We start from the raw sequence: 16,559 nt of genomic DNA, 5'->3' as shown, positions 1-16,559 counted from the left end.
AGTAAGTAATAGAAGTTTACAAAAAAATATCAACTTTATTCTGGATAAAACCTAATACAACATCAATAAACTCAACAGGAAATCCACACAAAAAATGAACGGTAGTTTAAGAAGAGTGTTTCCTCATTATGTGCCGTTTAAGATTGCAAGGAAAGGTGGCTCGGTAGTGGCAGAACTGGCACGGAAAAGTCTTTTCGTTACTGGCGTGTTCCTCCTGAAAATGTGCGTCGTGGAAATCCCTTCGGGGTGTGCTGAAATCGCACCGGCTGCACTTGTAACTTTTGATCTTGGTCTCGTGCATGGCCTGCACATGTCTCCTGTAGGAATCTATCCGGGTTCCGACGTAACTGCAAATTTCGCATGGGAAAACGTTCTCGAGAGTGTGTAACGAGTTCGTGTGTGACTGAAGGTTTTCTTTCCTGAAATTGGAGCTTTCATGTGAATATACTGTCCTCGGTACATGAAGTTAGTGTTTTGGAATACCTAAACCCCACCAAGAAGTTATTTTTCAAGAGGAATAGGAAATTATTTCATTGGTTTAGTTGACGTAATGGACAAACACAGAAACGATCACTTTTAATGTTTTTCTCGAATTTGTAACGGTTACAAACCTAGTCGTGGTAAAATCACAGTAGATACAATTATGAATCTTGAGATATTGGAGCGATCTTTTATGGCTCTTCAAGTGCTTGTGTGCTATTCGAATGTGTCTGTTCAAGTTACTGCGGTCCTTGTATCTCCTTCCGCAGAATTGGCACAGATCCAGTTTTCCCAAATGTTTAGAGTTTGCGTGCTGCTTCAAGTTACCCTTGTACTTTGTTTTGAATTCGCAGAACCGACAGGAAAACGTTGATCCCGAACTTTCATCGTCGCTCGATATCTGTGGGAAATCGCTTTCGTCGAGGGAAAAACTCGAATCTTCCGATTTCGTTTCAGTATTCACTGTTTTCGTCGTGTCCGCACATTCATACGATCTGCAATTGGAATGTTTCGATGAATATCAATGAAAATGCGGTATTGTTTCACCTCACAGTGGAAATTCTTTCGAATCATTATGTTCTATCGTTATTTCTTCTTTCTTGACTGAAAACCCTAGGGTCGATCTCTCGTTTTCATCCATTTTCAAAATTGATTTGAAACAAATACATCAGACAAGCATCTTCGAAACATATTTCATCCTTTTTTTCTGCTTCAGTTTTTTCGTAAATTTAAATGGATGAAGTTTTTTTGAATTTGAACGAATCATAGAGTAATCGATTCTATGGCTGTTTAGTTTTAGTAGTGTTCGGTCATGCGAAAGGATTTGAGAGTTATATTGAAATGATTAAGAAACGCCTTGGATTTTTCCGACTAGAATGAGATAATTCAAATTTCAAAGCCCTTCATATTCTAATATGGATTATATATAACTAAAGTTAGTTGTTACAGAAATCTGTAACCTGATTAATTTCTGTAATCTATGTCCCGAACACAGATTTTTCTGTATTCTGTGGTTCCGAATGTCAGTATTTTGATCAGTCATTTCGAATAATTTTCGTATTATAAACAAAAATTTTCCAAAAAATGGCTACTGCGGTGCAACAATCACCAAATGTGACCGAGTTCTTAGCGAAACAGCAAAAAGAGAGCCCTAAGGACCTCGCATCAGAATGGGCCGAAATCGAAGAACTTCACAACAAAAAGTAATATTAATAGTTTTGCTAGAATTATTACTTTGAGATCTTGCTTTACAGATTATGGCATCAATTGACCCTCAAACTACTGAAATTCATAAAGAAACCAGAGCTCCAACAGGGAACCAATTTAATTCAGCTCTATTCGAACTTTATTCAGACCTTTGAAAACAAGTAAGTCATTGTTTGGTACATAACCTCAATGCACTCTTGTTCACAAGATATTCGATATATTTTCAGAATAAATCCCCTGTCCTTAGTTGAAATCATAGCCGTTTCTATTGAACAAATTAAAGACCCCTTGGAAGCCATTTCGTTCTTGGAAAAAACCGAGCCGAAAGTAAAAATAAATCCAGATGCACAAAACTTGTGCAAGGTGCTCATTGGTCAGATTCAGTTGGAAAAACTGAATAACTTAGATGCGACCAAAAAAATAATAGAAGAGGTAGAAGCTACTTTAGACAATGCCGATGGTGTCACTCCAGTTCACGGCAGATTCTATTTGTTAGCTTCACAATATTACAGGTAAGTTCTGTTCTGCTATCAAAAGATTAACCATTTTATTTGATTTTCCGACATTTTAGGATACAAGGGGATCATGCTCAGTATTATAGAACTGCCTTACGTTATTTGGGATGCATCGACTTGGATACTCTCACGCTGGAAATCAAACACCAACACGCCTTTTTCTTGGGACTGGCTGCCCTCCTGGGAGAAGGTGTCTACAATTTGGGTGAACTACTGGCCCATCCCATACTGGATTCTTTGAAGGGAACGGAAAACATTTGGATTGTTGAATTGTTGTATGCTTTCAATTCGGGGGATATCAATAAGTTTGAGGCAATGAAACCTCAGTGGTCTACCATTGCAGATTTGGCTGCTCAGGAGCTGTTTTTGAGGCAGAAGATATCATTGTTATGTTTGATGGAGGTAAGATGGAAATTGCTTTCTGCCTTGAGAGATATACAATTTGGGTATTTATTATTTACAGATGACATTCAAAAGGCCCTCTCACAATCGTCAATTGACCTTCGAAGAGATCTCAAGAGAAACTAAATTGCCACTAAACGAGATTGAGCTTTTAGTTATGAAAGCATTATCGCAGAAACTTGTTAAAGGAGCAATTGATCAGGTGGGCTAATAAATGATCCCATCCTATTGAATTACGCTAATTATTTTTTGTTGGCAGGTTGCGAATACAGTAAATATGACTTGGGTGCAGCCAAGGGTCTTAGATAGGAAACAGATTGCAACTATGGTGGATAAACTGAACGAGTGGTGTAAACACGTCAACACAATGGAGAATTTGTTGGAAGATAAAGCGAGTGAAATCCTTACTTTGTAATTGATGTAGACTTGTAGCGTGTTGATTTGATTTTCATTAAAATAAGAAATGCCAATAAATTAATTCTTTTCCATTTTCAATTTTTATTCTACGTTTGAGTAATACATAATTCTAAAGCCAAATTTATTAAATGTACTCTCTTTTCCTGTTTAAACAATGAAGTTCGAAGGTAAACCTTAGCTAGTATCATAATTAAATATAATTTTAACATTTCATTTTTGAATAATTTTGAACAAATTGGTGTCGCCACCTATCAATTAACCTTTGTAGTCTATTACGTAGCGTGCAGGTTCCTACAAGCAAAGAGGAAAGCTTTGAATAGGCTCCACTAGATGGCGATATATTCAAAACCAAATTACAGTGACTTTATTTATATTAAATAGAGTCATTCTGATGCAAATTTTTGAACAATGAAGTAGTACAAATCTTCAAGAATTATTCAACAGAAATAATAAATAATTCTGAATGAATTAATTAGTAGTCTGTGATTAGTAGTCTATGGTTGGTCAAAGAAAAACCATAGAAAACTAATCAGATCACAGATAAAACTTATATGAGTTCTATGATCAAAACCGTCTTGGGAAATGAAATCTAATGAGGATGTTATAAATTAAAGGAAATAATACATTTATATTTTATGAACTGCTCGAAATCAAGATGACGATAAAACAGGATTTAAGGCAACTCTTGAAACCTTATTACTTATTCAATATACTCCTTAGTTTGTCTTACATCGCTTTCAAAAGACTGCCAATCCTCTGCAACTACTTTTTCCAGACTGATCAGTGTGAATTCGATGGGGTAATTATTCGCTGAACAGAAGTAAACATGGAACTTATGTCTATTTTTCAGAAAGAAACTGAAATTTTGTTTTTCTTGATGATCGTGGTTATGATTCGAACGAGAAAAGCTGGGAGTGTATCGATGATCAATTACCTATCCTCCAGTTTCATTTATACCAAAGTTGCAAACCTAATTTTGTGGTTCAATGCCGATTTTTTGATGGGAATTTTCTTTGGAATCATCTTCATCTGTAAGTGAGGATTCCGATTGTACAATTGAAGTATCTCACTATTTTGGATTTTCAGTTGGAGCTTTCCTGTTTCCAGAACCTACATATTCGGGAGCAGACTTGGTGGTGTATTTCAGGGGGGCGGATAATTTAGAAGAGGAGATTCAGAAAGACAAGCAGGTTACTTGGCTCATTACGTTTTACGCTGTTTGGAACCCAGCTTGTGTCAATTTTGCGCCTGTATTCTCTAAACTGAGTAACTTATACGGCTTGGAAACCCTCAAGTTTGGAAAGATTGATGTGGGAAGGCACCCTGAAGCTGCCAGAAAGTATCAAGTTAATGATAGTAGTTTTTCTAAACAACTTCCCACTGTTATATTGTTCAAAGAAGGCAAAGAAGTAATGAGAAGGCCAATACCTGATGGAAAGAAGAGTTTTGTCAAGTTCCCCTTTCATGAAGAAAGTATCAAGAACGTTTTTGGGTTAAACTGTTTGTATGATGAAGCTAAGAATTTATTGAACTCTAAGAAGAGGTTGAAGGCAGAATAATCTCAATTATTGGAATATAATTAGTTCAAGAGTAGATTTTTTGTGTGAGGAAATATCTTAGGTGTAGTGATATAAAGATTATCACGCTGAAATCACAGTTTGCTTATCTCGTAAAGTACCATTTGATTATAAAAAAAAGATGTCCACTTTTATTCTCAAAATCGATTTGAGAATTGAGGATCAAGTTATTTTGTGTGGCAATAACAGACTTCTTAAATAGAGTTGTTGAGTTTTATCAATAAATGTATATGATTTGAAAGCTGTACTGTAATCTGTTGTGATTGTGAAAGATTAAAAGTTTTGAAAAGTTTCATGTGGTTTGATTATTGGTATTTCGCATGGACCCACAAAGTAGAAGATACAAGGATCTTTCTTCTCTTTCCCATTTTCTGCAATGACCGGCAAAGGAAAGCCTTCAATTTTGCACAAGATAATCGTAAGAATTTGTCACAGTTACAAGAAACTACCAAAGAAGATTCCAAATCTGAACTTAGTTTGGACGAAAAAAATTTATTTCGGCTGCTATGGCCTACCAAAGTTCCGACCTTCAAAAGGGAATAAAAAGAGAAACAGTTCACTTGAAGAAGAACTGAAGGCAGTTTCTGATAGAGAAGAGCCTAATCAATCTATATTTTCAATTTCAAGACGATACGAAAAAAAAAGCATTTTGGGCCAAAATTTTTCATGATGTATAGTCTTGCGTTTTTTTCGATCAGAATCAAAAATCCAACTTTTAGATATTGAAGAGCCGTACATGTTTTCTGCATAATTCGAGATCACTGATTCCGAATCTGAGCTTAGTTTTGAAGAAAAAAAATTATTTTGGCTGTTTTTGCTCAATCATTTTTCTGCCCCTGACAACCAGTGCCTGCAACTGCACATACATGGTTGTCCTGGCAGAGGAATATGATGTGTTGCCTATGTAGATGTTTCCTAGGCGTTGTTTAACTACTTTCATATTTTTGTTCAAAATGAAAGAAACTGCCTCCATTTTCAAAATCCGTACATGTTTTCTGGATAATTCATGGTCGCTGATTCCAAATCTGCAGTCAATTTTGACGAAAAAAATTATTTCGGCTGCTAGGGCCTACCAAAGTTGAGGCCCTTCAAAGGGGCGTAAAACGAAAAATAATTCACTTGAAGAAGAACCGATTGCAGTTTCGGATAGAGAAGAGCCTTATCAATCTATATTTTCAATTTCAAGACGATACGAAGAAAAAAGTATTTTCAGCGAAAATTATTCATGATGTATAGTCTTGCGTTTTTTTCGATCAGAATGAAAAATCCAACTTTTAGACATTGAAGTGTCGTACATGTTTTCTGGATAATTCGAGGTCCCTGATTCCAAATCTGAGCTCAGTTTTGACGAAAAAAAAATTATTTCGGCTGCTAGGGACTACTAAAATTTCAGCTCTTCAAAGGGGCGTGTGTGTGTGTGTGTGGTGTGTGTGTGTGTGTGTGTGTGTGTGTGTGTGTGTGTGTGTGTGTGTGTGTGTGTGTGTGTGTGTGTGAGAGGGGTGTGTGTGTGTGTGTGTGTGTGAGAGGGGTGTGTGTGTGTGTGTGTGTGTGTGTGTGAGAGGGGTGTGTGTGTGTGTGTGTGTGTGTGTGTGAGAGGGGTGTGTGTGTGTGTGTGTGTGGGGCGTGTGTGTGTGTGTGGGGTGTGTGTGTGTGGGATGTGTGTGTGTGTGTGTGTGTGTGTGCGCGCGTGTGTGTGTGTGTGTGAGTGTGTGGGGCGTGTGTGTGGGGCGTGTGTGAGGCGTGTGTGTGGTGTGTGTGTGGTGTGTGTGGGGCGTGTGTGTGTGTGTGTGTGTGTGTGTGTGTGGGGCGTGTGTGTGGGGCGTGTGTGAGGCGTGTGTGTGTGTGTGTGTGTGTGTGTGTGTGTGGCGTGTGTGTGTGTGTGTGTGCGTGGCGTGCGTGTGGGGCGTGTGTGGTGCTTGCAGGGTGTGTGTGTCGAGTGTCGAGTTTCGAGTGTCATGTGTCGAGTGTCGAGTTTCGTGTGTCGAGTGTCGAGTGTCGAGTGTCGAGTGTCGTGTGTCGAGTGTCGAGTGACGAGTGTCGAGTGTCGTGTGTCGAGTGTCGAGTGACGAGTGTCGAGTGTCGAGTGTCGAGTGTCGAGTTTCGTGTGTCGAGTGTCAAGTGTGTGGGGTGAGTGTGGGTGGGGTGTGTGTGGGTGGGGTGTGTGGGTGACGTGTGTGTGGGGTGCGTGTGTGTGTGTGTGTGTGTGTGTGTGTGTGTGTGTGGCGTGTGTGTGGGGCATGTGTGTGGGGCGTGTGTGTGTGTGTGGCGTGTGTGTGTGGGGCGTGTGTGGGGCCCGTGTGTGGGGTTAGGTATTATAACTTACCCGATATTCAGAAGTGCGTAAAAAAAACATCTGATTGAATTATGAATCTTCCCAGAATGTATACATGAGTAAATTCAATCTTAATTTTGAAATTCCAGGTGAAATTACATAGGAGTAAGAGTTTTAGTCCAGACCGTCACCGAACCGGTATGCTGTGATAAAATTCAGCAGATCGGCACCGGTGGCGGTATGGTCATCACTCATTCATCTGTTCCATGGTATTGAGATCGTGTAAGCAATCAGGCCAAATAATCAGGAAAAATAATTCAGTGGAAGAAGAACCAAATGCAGTTTCTGATAGAGAAGAGCCTAATCAATCTATATTCCGAATTTCAAAACGATACGACGAAAAAAGTATTTTGGCCGAAAATTTTTCATGATGTATAGCCTTGCGTTTTTTTCGATCGGAATCAAAAATCCAACTTTTAGAGAGAGAGCCGTACATGTTTTCTGGATAATTCAAGGTCCCAGATTCCAAATCTGAGCTCAGTTTTCTTATATAACTAATAGTTTTCCCATTTGAAGACTTTGAAATTTGTCCAGTTTAGGACGAAATTTCCATAAATTCTATTGCTCCGCCATCTAGTAACATCTCAACGAACATCCACTAATCCATTAAAGTGTTCTTTGTCCCTCATAGTAGAACTCTGTAATTAGTTGGACTATGTTCGGTATGTTCCCACTAGGTGGCGCAACGATAGAATTTACGGAGAAATGCATATGATGTGTTGCCTATACCGATATTTTCGCGGCGCTTTTCACCCTTATTGATTTTTCTTTTAGAATGGAAAAACCTCTATTAATATTGAAGTGCCGTACATGTATTCTGTATAATTCGAGGTGCCTGATTATAAATCTGAACTCAATTTCGACGAAAAAAATTTATTTCGGCTGCTATGGCCTACCAAAGTTGAGGCCCTTCAAAGGGTCGTAAAACGAAAAATAATTCACTTGAAGAAGAACCGATTGCAGTTTCGGATAGAGAAGATCCTAATTGAACTATATTTTCAATTTCAAGACGATACGAAAAAAAAAGTATTTTCGGCCAAAAATTTTCATGATGTATAGCCTTGCGTTTTTTTCGATCGGAATCAAAAATCCAACTTTTAGATATTGAAGAGCCGTACATGTTTTCTGCATAATTCGAGGTCCCTGATTCCAAATCTGAGCTCAGTTTTGACGAAAAAAATTTATTTCGGCTGCTATGGCCTACCAAAGTTCCGACCTTCAAAAGGGAATAAAAAGAGAAACAGTTCACTTGAAGAAGAACTGAAGGCAGTTTCGGATAGAGAAGAGCCTTATCAATCTATATTTTCAATTTCAAGATGATACGAAGAAAAAAGTATTTTCAGCGAAAATTATTCATGATGTATAGTCTTGCGTTTTTTTCGATCGGAAACAAAAATCCAACTTTTAGATATTGAAGAGCCGTACATGTTTTCTGCATAATTCGAGGTCCCTGATTCCAAATCTGAGCTCAGTTTTGACGAAAAAAATTTATTCCGGCTGCTATGGCCTACCAAAGTTTCAGCCCTTCAAAGGGGCGTAAAACGGAAAATAATTCACTTGAAGAAGAACCGATTGCAGTTTCTGGTAGAGAATAGCCTAATTAAACTATATTTCCAATTTCAAGACGATACGAAAAAAAAAGCATTTTCGGCCAAAAATTTTCATGATGTATAGTCTTGCGTTTTTTTCGATCGGAATCAAAAATCCAACTTTTAGATATTGAAGAGCCGTACATGTTTTCTGCATAATTCGAGGTCCCTGATTCCAAATCTGAAGTCAGTTTTGACGAAAAAAATTTATTTCGGCTGCTATGGCCCTTCAAAATTGAGGCCCTTCAAAGGGGTGTAAAACGAAAAATAATTCACTTGAAGAAAAACCGGTTGCAGTTTCAGATAGAGAAGATCCTTATTGAACTATATTTCGAATTTCAAGACGATACGAAAAAAAAAGCATTTTCGGCCAAAATTTTCCATCATGGATTGAAGATCATAATAATAGTTTGTTTCTAGTCATGTTGGAATATTTTCAAGAATGTCTGAAAACAAAGTGCTTTTAATCCTTGATCCAAATTAAGTTGGATTGAAGATCAATTGGTCCAATATGTCTCTAGTCATGGCGCAATATTTTCAAGAATGTCTAAAGGAAAACTATTCTCTTTTCATCCTTGCGTCTTGCGTTTTTTTCGATCGGAATCAAAAATCGAAGTTTTAGATATTGAAGTGCCGTACATGTTTTCTGGATAATTCGAGGTCTCTGATTCCAAATCTGAGCTCAGTTTTGACGAAAAAAATTTATTTCGGCTGCTAGGGTCTACTAAAATTTCAGCTCTTCAAAGGGGCGTAAAACGAAAAATAATTCACTTGAAGGAGAACCGATTGCAGTTTCTGATAGAGAAAAGCCTAATTAAACTATGCTTCGAATTTCAAGACGATACGAAAAAAATTTATTTTGGCTGATATGGCCCACCAAAATTTCAGCCCTTCAAAGGGGCGTAAAACGAAAAATAATACACTTGAAGAAGAACCGAAGGCAGTTTCGGGTAGAGAATAGCCTAATTAAACTATATTTCGAATTTCAAGACGATACGAAAAAAAAAGTATTTTCGGCCAAAATTTTTCATGATGTATAGCCTTGCGTTTTTTTCGATCGGGATCAAAAATCCAACTTTTAGATATTGAAGTGCCGTACATGTTTTCTGGATAATTCGAGGTCCCTGATTCCAAATCTGAGCTCAGTTTTGACGAAAAAAAATTATTTCGGCTGCTAGGGCCTACCAAAGTTTCAGCCCTTCAAAGGGGCGTAAAACGAAAAATAATTCTCTTGAAGAAGAACCGAAGGCAGTTTCGGGTAGAGAATAGCCTAATTAAACTATATTTTCAATTTCAAGACGATACGAAAAAAAAAGCATTTTCGGGCAAAAATATTCATGATGGATTGAAGATCATAATAACAAATAGTTTCTAGTCATGTTGGAATATTTTCAAAGATGTCTGAAGAAAAATGTACTTTTAATCCTTGATCCACATTGCGTTGGATTGAAGATCAATATGTCCATTTGTCTCTAGTCATGGAGCAATATTTTCTAGAATGTCTAAAGAAAAACACTCTCTTTTCATCTTTGCGTCTTGCGTTTTTTTGATCAGAAACATTATCCAACTTTTAGTTATTGAAGTGTCGTACATGTTTTCTGCATAATTCGAGGTCCGTGATTCCAAATCTGAAGTCAGTTTTGACGAAAAAAATTTATTCCGGCTGCTATGGCCCTTCAAAGTTGAGGCCCTTCAAAGGGGTGTAAAACGAAAAATAATTCACTTGTAGAAGAACCGATTGCAGTTTCGGATAGGGAAGAGCCTAATTAAACTATATTTCCAATTTCAAGACGATACGAAAAAAAAAGCATTGTCGGCCAAAAATTTTCATGATGTATAGTCTTGCGTTTTTTTCGATCGGAATCAAAAATCCAACTTTTAGATATTGAAGAGCCATACATGTTTTCTGGATAATTCGAGGTCTCTGATTCCAAATCTGAGCTCAGTTTTGACGAAAAAAAATTATTTCGGCTGCTAAGGCCTATCAAAGTTTCAGCCCTTCAAAGGGGCGTAAAACGAAAAATAATTCATTTGAAGAAGAACCGATTGCAGTTTCTGATAGAGAAGAGCCAAATTAAACTATAATTTGAATACGATAATTTTCCTGGAAGATAAAATACTCGAACATTGACCTTCGAAAAATTCCCGAAAAAATTGGTTCAGTTAAAACTTCCTCAAGACCGAACGGTTGTGCCGAGATGGATGAAATTCTCAGATTCATTACTAGAAGAGTTGCTCTTTCAGAAAATGTATCACGTTCAGATCTACTATGATGTTTTTAGGAGATATTGGGTGCTTTTGTTAAATATTTTTTCTGATCAACTAGAGTCGGCAACTGTACATACATGGCTTGATAAGATGTGTTGCCATTAGCAATATTATTCACGGCGTTATTTAGCTATCAAGAAGAAGATTATGTTGTTCCGTGTCTCCCCACAGAACAGACGTTTATCTTGTTCTGTGTTCATTTTGTTCTATGAAGCCAAACAACTGCCATTTTCGTTTCTCGTTTGGCATCTAAATCAAATTTCCTCAAAGATATTGGATAACGTTTAGTAAAAGGATTACAATTACAAACTTGATATCAAGATGAGTGGTGGACGTAATGATTGTCGTATATATGTGGGAAATCTTCCTCCTGATATCAGAACCAAGGATATTCAAGATCTTTTCTACAAATTCGGCAAAGTTACCTTTGTTGATTTGAAGAATAGAAGAGGCCCTCCCTTTGCTTTCGTCGAATTTGAAGACCCAAGGTATAGCATTGTCTCAATCATAAATTTCTTTGAGTAATACCAATTTCCTGTAGGGACGCCGATGACGCTGTTCATGCTAGAGACGGTTACGACTACGATGGTTATAGACTCAGAGTAGAATTTCCAAGAGGTGGTGGCCATGGTGGGTACAGAGGCGGACGAGGAGGTGGAGGAGATCGCGGAAGAAGTTCCAGAGGTCCGCCGGCCAGGCGGTCCCAATTTCGAGTACTTGTTACTGGTACGTTTGCATTTCAATTTTTTTGAAGGTCCGCTTAAGAAACTAATTTCACAGGTCTTCCACAATCTGGTTCTTGGCAAGACTTGAAGGACCACATGAGAGAGGCTGGTGACGTATGCTTTGCAGATTCTTTCAAAGATGGATCAGGTGTTGTAGAATTTCTAAGATATGAAGACATGAAATATGCGATAAAGAAGCTGGATGATTCAAGGTTCAGATCACATGAGGTGAGAAATTACTGTCTATATTTTTGTTATTTCGTACAATTGTTATGAATTCCATTTTCTAGGGAGAGGTATCCTACATTCGAGTGAAAGAGGACAAAGGCGGTAGCGACAGAAGGTCAGGAGCAAGGTCCCGTAGTCGATCCTATTCACCGAAACGACGCGGTTCTCCAACTTACTCCCCTGTAAAGCGCAGCTTCTCTAGGAGCAGATCCCGTTCCTAAACAGCGAACCAGTTTTAATTTTAAATTTAGGAAGGATTTTCTCCGTTCACTTGCAGTGTATGTATTACTTGTGTTTGTTCCGCAAATTTTGTTAAAACTATTGATTTCTTTTTTGCGAAGAAAAATTCATTATTCCTTGATTCATTCATAGCATATGTTTCTGAGAACATTCCTTCTTTTTGTATGATTTTGCAGCATTCGGTGAATGTATATATGTAATTGATACTAATGATTTTTTTCTGCAATTATGAGAATCGCCATTGGATAAGGATAAAGGGAGGATGATCATAGAATTGGATTGAAATAAATATCGCATAAAATAAGGATCTATCTTCATTGTTTTGCACCTCGTGGGATTTTCGGGATATAAGGTCTCCTTGAAGTTTGCTTCTCCTCGTGGGAATTTTGGATTTGTAGGAAATTTTCATTAGGATTAAGGAATCAGGATAAGGAGGATCAAATAGGCAAGTTGAAATTGAAAAATGTATGACCAACTGTCGGTCAAGTAATTGGTAATTTTCAATAGATTGGTAAAAAATTTCAAATGTTTCTTCCTTGAAATTGACTGTATTTATCTGAAATAGGTCCTCCTGGATCAGGAAAAGGACAAACAGATTTTTAACACTCTTTTTCTTGGATCTTTGGAATCGGAAACGAAAGTAACAGAATGTTTTCAAGGATCCAGCTGGGAGGATGGATCAACGTCCATCTTCCTTGTCTTGTCTCTTTAGGAAATCAGGATGATTCTTTCAGGAAGGGATGCACCTGAAGGTATTTAAGTGATTTTAATGTTTTGACTTGATTATCAAATAAACTTTTCAAATACCAACTGTTCTTTTATTTCTCAATAGACCAGGACTTGTAGCAAAACAATCATTTAATAGTTTAAAAGCATTGCCTTTGCAACTTCGGATGCTTTTTCTTTTCCATTCAACATATCGACTAATTTGAGAGCGAAATCAAAAGCAGTACCAGGTCCACGACTCGTAATTATATTTCCATCAACAACTACTTTATCCTGCTTATAAATGTATTTACCACCCTCGGTCATTTGCGATTCTACTGAAGGATACGAAGTTACAGTTTTTCCAACTCCTATTTCGTGTGCTTTCAAGGCAGTTGGTGCTGTAAATCAGATCATTTAGGTTTTATCTCTTGCCACTCTTTAGAACTCACCAGCGCAAATAGCTGCAATGAATCGACCAGCAGATTCCTGCTCTTTCAATAATTTACCAACCTCTTTCGACTTAGATAGAGCCTCAGCTCCTCCTAATCCTCCTGGTAATACCAAAAGGTCATAAGGACCTTTTTGAGCGGCTTCTGCCAAACTGCAGTCTGGTACTATATTAACTTGCCTGCTGCACTTGACAGCGGCATTATCAGGTAAGCCAGCAACAGTTACTTTCACCTAAAATTTTTCCTTTCAATTATTTTTTCAACCTTACTGACTCGTTGATGTCCTTACATCCCCTCTTCTTAGGACATCAACAGAGATAACAAATTCCATTTCCTCAGCTCCTGGTGCTAAAAACACACATGCCTTCTTCGACATTTTTCTAAAAAACAATAAAGTAGTCGAGCGCAAAATTTTGAATAAACTTTAATTTTAATCACAGAACATCAAATTTGATCTTCTCTGACCTCTAACCACAGAACACAAATATAACTAAAAATCAGTTAATCTATGCTCTAGAAACTCTATGGCTCTTAACACAGAGTTTTTCTTATTTTTTAATTCACAGAAAGTAAATCGGTGACCTACATTGTTTATGAGCAATTTGAATTAAAAAACAAATGATATATTGAATAACTATAAAAAGATCCATCAGAGAAAGTAAATAAATCTTCAACTAAATTAACTATTACCAATTTTAGATATTCATAATGCAGCTAAGCACATACTTGTGCTGACAAAGTTTAAAATCTGATCTATGGTAGACATTCCACAGAATCACAGAATGAACTTTTTTCTCTGAAATTCGTGGAAGCCATTTTATTAGCACCCACAGAAATTTTTATAGTAATTATTTAATTATTTATTAATTTCTGAGCTCAAAATGAGTAGTAATAGAAACGATTGTCGAATTTATGTAGGAAACCTTCCACCTGATATAAGAACGAAGGATATCCAAGATCTGTTCTATAAATTCGGTAAAGTTAGCTTTGTTGATTTAAAAAACAGGAGAGGTCCTCCCTTTGCTTTCGTTGAATTTGAAGACCCAAGGTAAGTACTGTCTTTCAACAACGAGAAAGACGCAGTTGTTTATTGTTTCGTTTTTATTAGAGACGCAGACGACGCTGTTCATGCCAGAGATGGATATGACTATGACGGTTACAGACTCAGGGTAGAATTCCCAAGAGGTGGCGGACATGGAGGTTTTCGAGGGGGAAGAGGAGGTGGAGGAGATCGTGGGAGGAATTCCAGAGGTCCTCCAGCTAGAAGATCTCAATTTCGTGTTCTCGTCACTGGTATGTTTATTAATTTCTATTCAGGGAATCATCTCACCGCATTTAATTTTCACAGGCCTTCCGCCATCTGGATCTTGGCAGGACTTGAAGGATCATATGAGAGAGGCAGGTGATGTGTGCTTCGCAGATTCGTTCAAAGATGGATCAGGTGTTGTCGAGTTCTTGAGATACGAGGATATGAAATATGCAATTAAAAAATTAGATGATTCAAGATTCAGATCACATGAGGTGAAATTTTTTAAACTATGAATTCCACAGATTTTCATAATGATTTTATTTTTTCAGGGTGAGGTTTCATACATAAGGGTAAAAGAAGACAAGGGTGGAAGTGAGAGGAGATCTGGTGCAAGGTCACGTAGCCGTTCTTATTCACCAAAACGGCGTGGATCCCCAACATATTCACCAGTGAAACGTAGCTACTCAAGAAGCAGGTCTCGTTCATGAATGAAATTATTTCATTTAGTATTTACACCAGGATTTTATCAGATTGCTGTGTATGTATTTTTATGTTACATGTGTGAAAAAATAAGTTATGTCAATGAAATTGTTTCTACATTAGAATTGCCAAAATCTTTTTGATTTCGATTGTCTTCTGACACATTCCATGTATCAAATTATTTTTTTTTCGATTATATAACTAATGAATTTTTTCTGCCATTATGAGAATCGGAAAAGGAGGATGGTCATAAAATAGGACACATAATAAATATCACTGAAAATAAGGATCTGTCTTCATTATCTTGCACCTCGTGGGATTTTTTTGGATAAAACTGAGGAAGGTCTCTTCAAGTTCTCTCCTCTTCGTGGGAAAATTGGATTTGTGGGAAATTTTTGTTGAGGAATCAGGATTAAATAGGCAAGTTGAATTTTAAAAAGAAATGTATGTACCAATTTCCCAACATTTCAGTCAACACCTGAAGTGTCTGTTGTCAAAAATCTAAGCAGAGTATTTTATCTGAAATAGGTTCTCCTGGATCAGGAAAACATCAAACATGTTTTTAACACTTTTTCTTGGATTCGGAAAGAATAATTACGGAATGTTTTCAAGGATTCAGCGTGAAGGGTCAATCGACATTCATCTTCCTTATCTTGTTGCATTAGGAAATCAGGAAACTTATTTTCAGGAGGATTCGCCTCAGAAGGTATTTGATATGATTCATATACTTTTCTTATTGTACTTACTGATTTTCACAATAAATGTTTTTCCTTCCCAATTAGTTTTATTAATTGTTGTTTCCCACAATTGAAAACCCAACTACCAAATTAGTTGTGAGAAAATGCCATGAATATTCATGGAACGATTAAGACAACACTCAAATAATCACACTTTGTAATATTCAGTTGAACTTACATTGGATTCAGTTATGGAAAAGTATTCGCAAAAAGGATACTCTAAATATACGAAAACCATGGTTTATGATTAATTGGAAAAGACTTAAATTACATGTTGACTTAATATGAGTACACTAGTTTATCTACGTCCTCTTCCTCTGCCACGACCTCTAGGCCCACCACGGCCCCTTCCTCTACCTCTACCCCTTGCAGCTCCCCTAGCAGTTTCCTTCTTTTTAGCTTTAGCTTTGGGAGTATCGTCAATGAGTAAGGTTTCTAAAGGTAAACTGTCTGGGAGAATGTAATATCTTATGTTGTTTCCTCTAATGGTCAGGGTATCCAAATTCATAGGCGCTCTATTCTTTACCGTTACTTTCACTGCTTTCAAGTGGGTATTCATAGCCACATCAACTCCAGTAATTGTACCATGTATAACAGTTCCATTTTTGAGTTCCATACTTACAGTTTCATGACTCAATTTCATGAGAAACCTGAAAATAATGCACATTCATTAAATATATAAGAAATTATTATTTAGGACAGAATTGATATTGTTTACAAATTATAGCATTACCTCACTAGTTTCATTTTGAGTTTTATATGGAAAACAAGTAATAAAACCTTAAAATTTCGTAAAATAAACGTTTACAAATCACAAGCTTGGGTCATAGAAAACATAACCGGTTACAGGAAATTTTAGGTTAAAACAGATACTCTATGCTTCAAAGCAGGGGTGAGAATAACGACGCGATATATAGATTCTGTATTAAATAAATTTTGAAATATTTTTATTGCAAT

At 37.1% G+C, this 16,559-nt stretch overlaps 7 protein-coding genes across 7 annotated transcripts; 4 read left to right on the top strand and 3 right to left on the bottom strand.

The window, feature by feature from the left end:
- Positions 1-21: 21 nt before the first annotated feature.
- Positions 22-1,204, bottom strand: LOC123320600 (zinc finger Y-chromosomal protein-like). Its single transcript, XM_044907958.1, has 3 exons — positions 1,032-1,204; positions 612-974; positions 22-419 (listed from the first exon to the last, which is right to left on the bottom strand). The coding sequence occupies exons 1-3, from the start codon at positions 1,118-1,120 to the stop codon at positions 107-109; spliced, it is 765 nt and encodes a 254-aa protein (XP_044763893.1). The 5' UTR covers positions 1,121-1,204; the 3' UTR covers positions 22-106.
- A 295-nt stretch (positions 1,205-1,499) lies between these two features.
- LOC123320597 (26S proteasome non-ATPase regulatory subunit 13) lies at positions 1,500-3,092 on the top strand. The gene is made up of 6 exons (XM_044907955.1): positions 1,500-1,682; positions 1,734-1,847; positions 1,914-2,198; positions 2,258-2,603; positions 2,665-2,805; positions 2,863-3,092. The coding sequence occupies exons 1-6, from the start codon at positions 1,564-1,566 to the stop codon at positions 3,016-3,018; spliced, it is 1,161 nt and encodes a 386-aa protein (XP_044763890.1). The 5' UTR covers positions 1,500-1,563; the 3' UTR covers positions 3,019-3,092.
- Positions 3,093-3,564: 472 nt separating this feature from the next.
- LOC123320018 (thioredoxin-related transmembrane protein 2 homolog) lies at positions 3,565-4,889 on the top strand. Its single transcript, XM_044907154.1, has 3 exons — positions 3,565-3,819; positions 3,871-4,051; positions 4,107-4,889. Exons 1-3 carry the CDS (start codon positions 3,676-3,678, stop codon positions 4,577-4,579), a joined length of 798 nt encoding a protein of 265 aa, XP_044763089.1. The 5' UTR covers positions 3,565-3,675; the 3' UTR covers positions 4,580-4,889.
- A 6,091-nt stretch (positions 4,890-10,980) lies between these two features.
- Positions 10,981-12,284, top strand: LOC123320505 (serine/arginine-rich splicing factor 1B-like). The gene is made up of 4 exons (XM_044907844.1): positions 10,981-11,274; positions 11,328-11,512; positions 11,567-11,739; positions 11,802-12,284. The coding sequence occupies exons 1-4, from the start codon at positions 11,108-11,110 to the stop codon at positions 11,958-11,960; spliced, it is 684 nt and encodes a 227-aa protein (XP_044763779.1). The 5' UTR covers positions 10,981-11,107; the 3' UTR covers positions 11,961-12,284.
- A 499-nt stretch (positions 12,285-12,783) lies between these two features.
- On the bottom strand, positions 12,784-13,602 carry LOC123320506 (protein dj-1beta). Its single transcript, XM_044907845.1, has 3 exons — positions 13,426-13,602; positions 13,137-13,368; positions 12,784-13,085 (listed from the first exon to the last, which is right to left on the bottom strand). The coding sequence occupies exons 1-3, from the start codon at positions 13,510-13,512 to the stop codon at positions 12,838-12,840; spliced, it is 567 nt and encodes a 188-aa protein (XP_044763780.1). The 5' UTR covers positions 13,513-13,602; the 3' UTR covers positions 12,784-12,837.
- A 321-nt stretch (positions 13,603-13,923) lies between these two features.
- LOC123320519 (serine/arginine-rich splicing factor 1A-like) lies at positions 13,924-15,151 on the top strand. Its single transcript, XM_044907866.1, has 4 exons — positions 13,924-14,184; positions 14,245-14,429; positions 14,485-14,657; positions 14,715-15,151. Exons 1-4 carry the CDS (start codon positions 14,018-14,020, stop codon positions 14,871-14,873), a joined length of 684 nt encoding a protein of 227 aa, XP_044763801.1. The 5' UTR covers positions 13,924-14,017; the 3' UTR covers positions 14,874-15,151.
- Positions 15,152-15,742: 591 nt separating this feature from the next.
- Positions 15,743-16,477, bottom strand: LOC123320520 (probable small nuclear ribonucleoprotein Sm D1). The gene is made up of 2 exons (XM_044907867.1): positions 16,336-16,477; positions 15,743-16,252 (listed from the first exon to the last, which is right to left on the bottom strand). Exons 1-2 carry the CDS (start codon positions 16,347-16,349, stop codon positions 15,901-15,903), a joined length of 366 nt encoding a protein of 121 aa, XP_044763802.1. The 5' UTR covers positions 16,350-16,477; the 3' UTR covers positions 15,743-15,900.
- Between the last annotated feature and the right edge of the window lie 82 nt (positions 16,478-16,559).

The sequence above is a fragment of the Coccinella septempunctata genome, chromosome 9 (genome assembly GCF_907165205.1).
Source record: "Coccinella septempunctata chromosome 9, icCocSept1.1, whole genome shotgun sequence".
Lineage (NCBI taxonomy): Eukaryota > Metazoa > Arthropoda > Insecta > Coleoptera > Coccinellidae > Coccinella > Coccinella septempunctata.
Note: the sequence above shows the minus strand (reverse complement) of the source record. Positions and strands in the feature narration are given on the sequence as shown.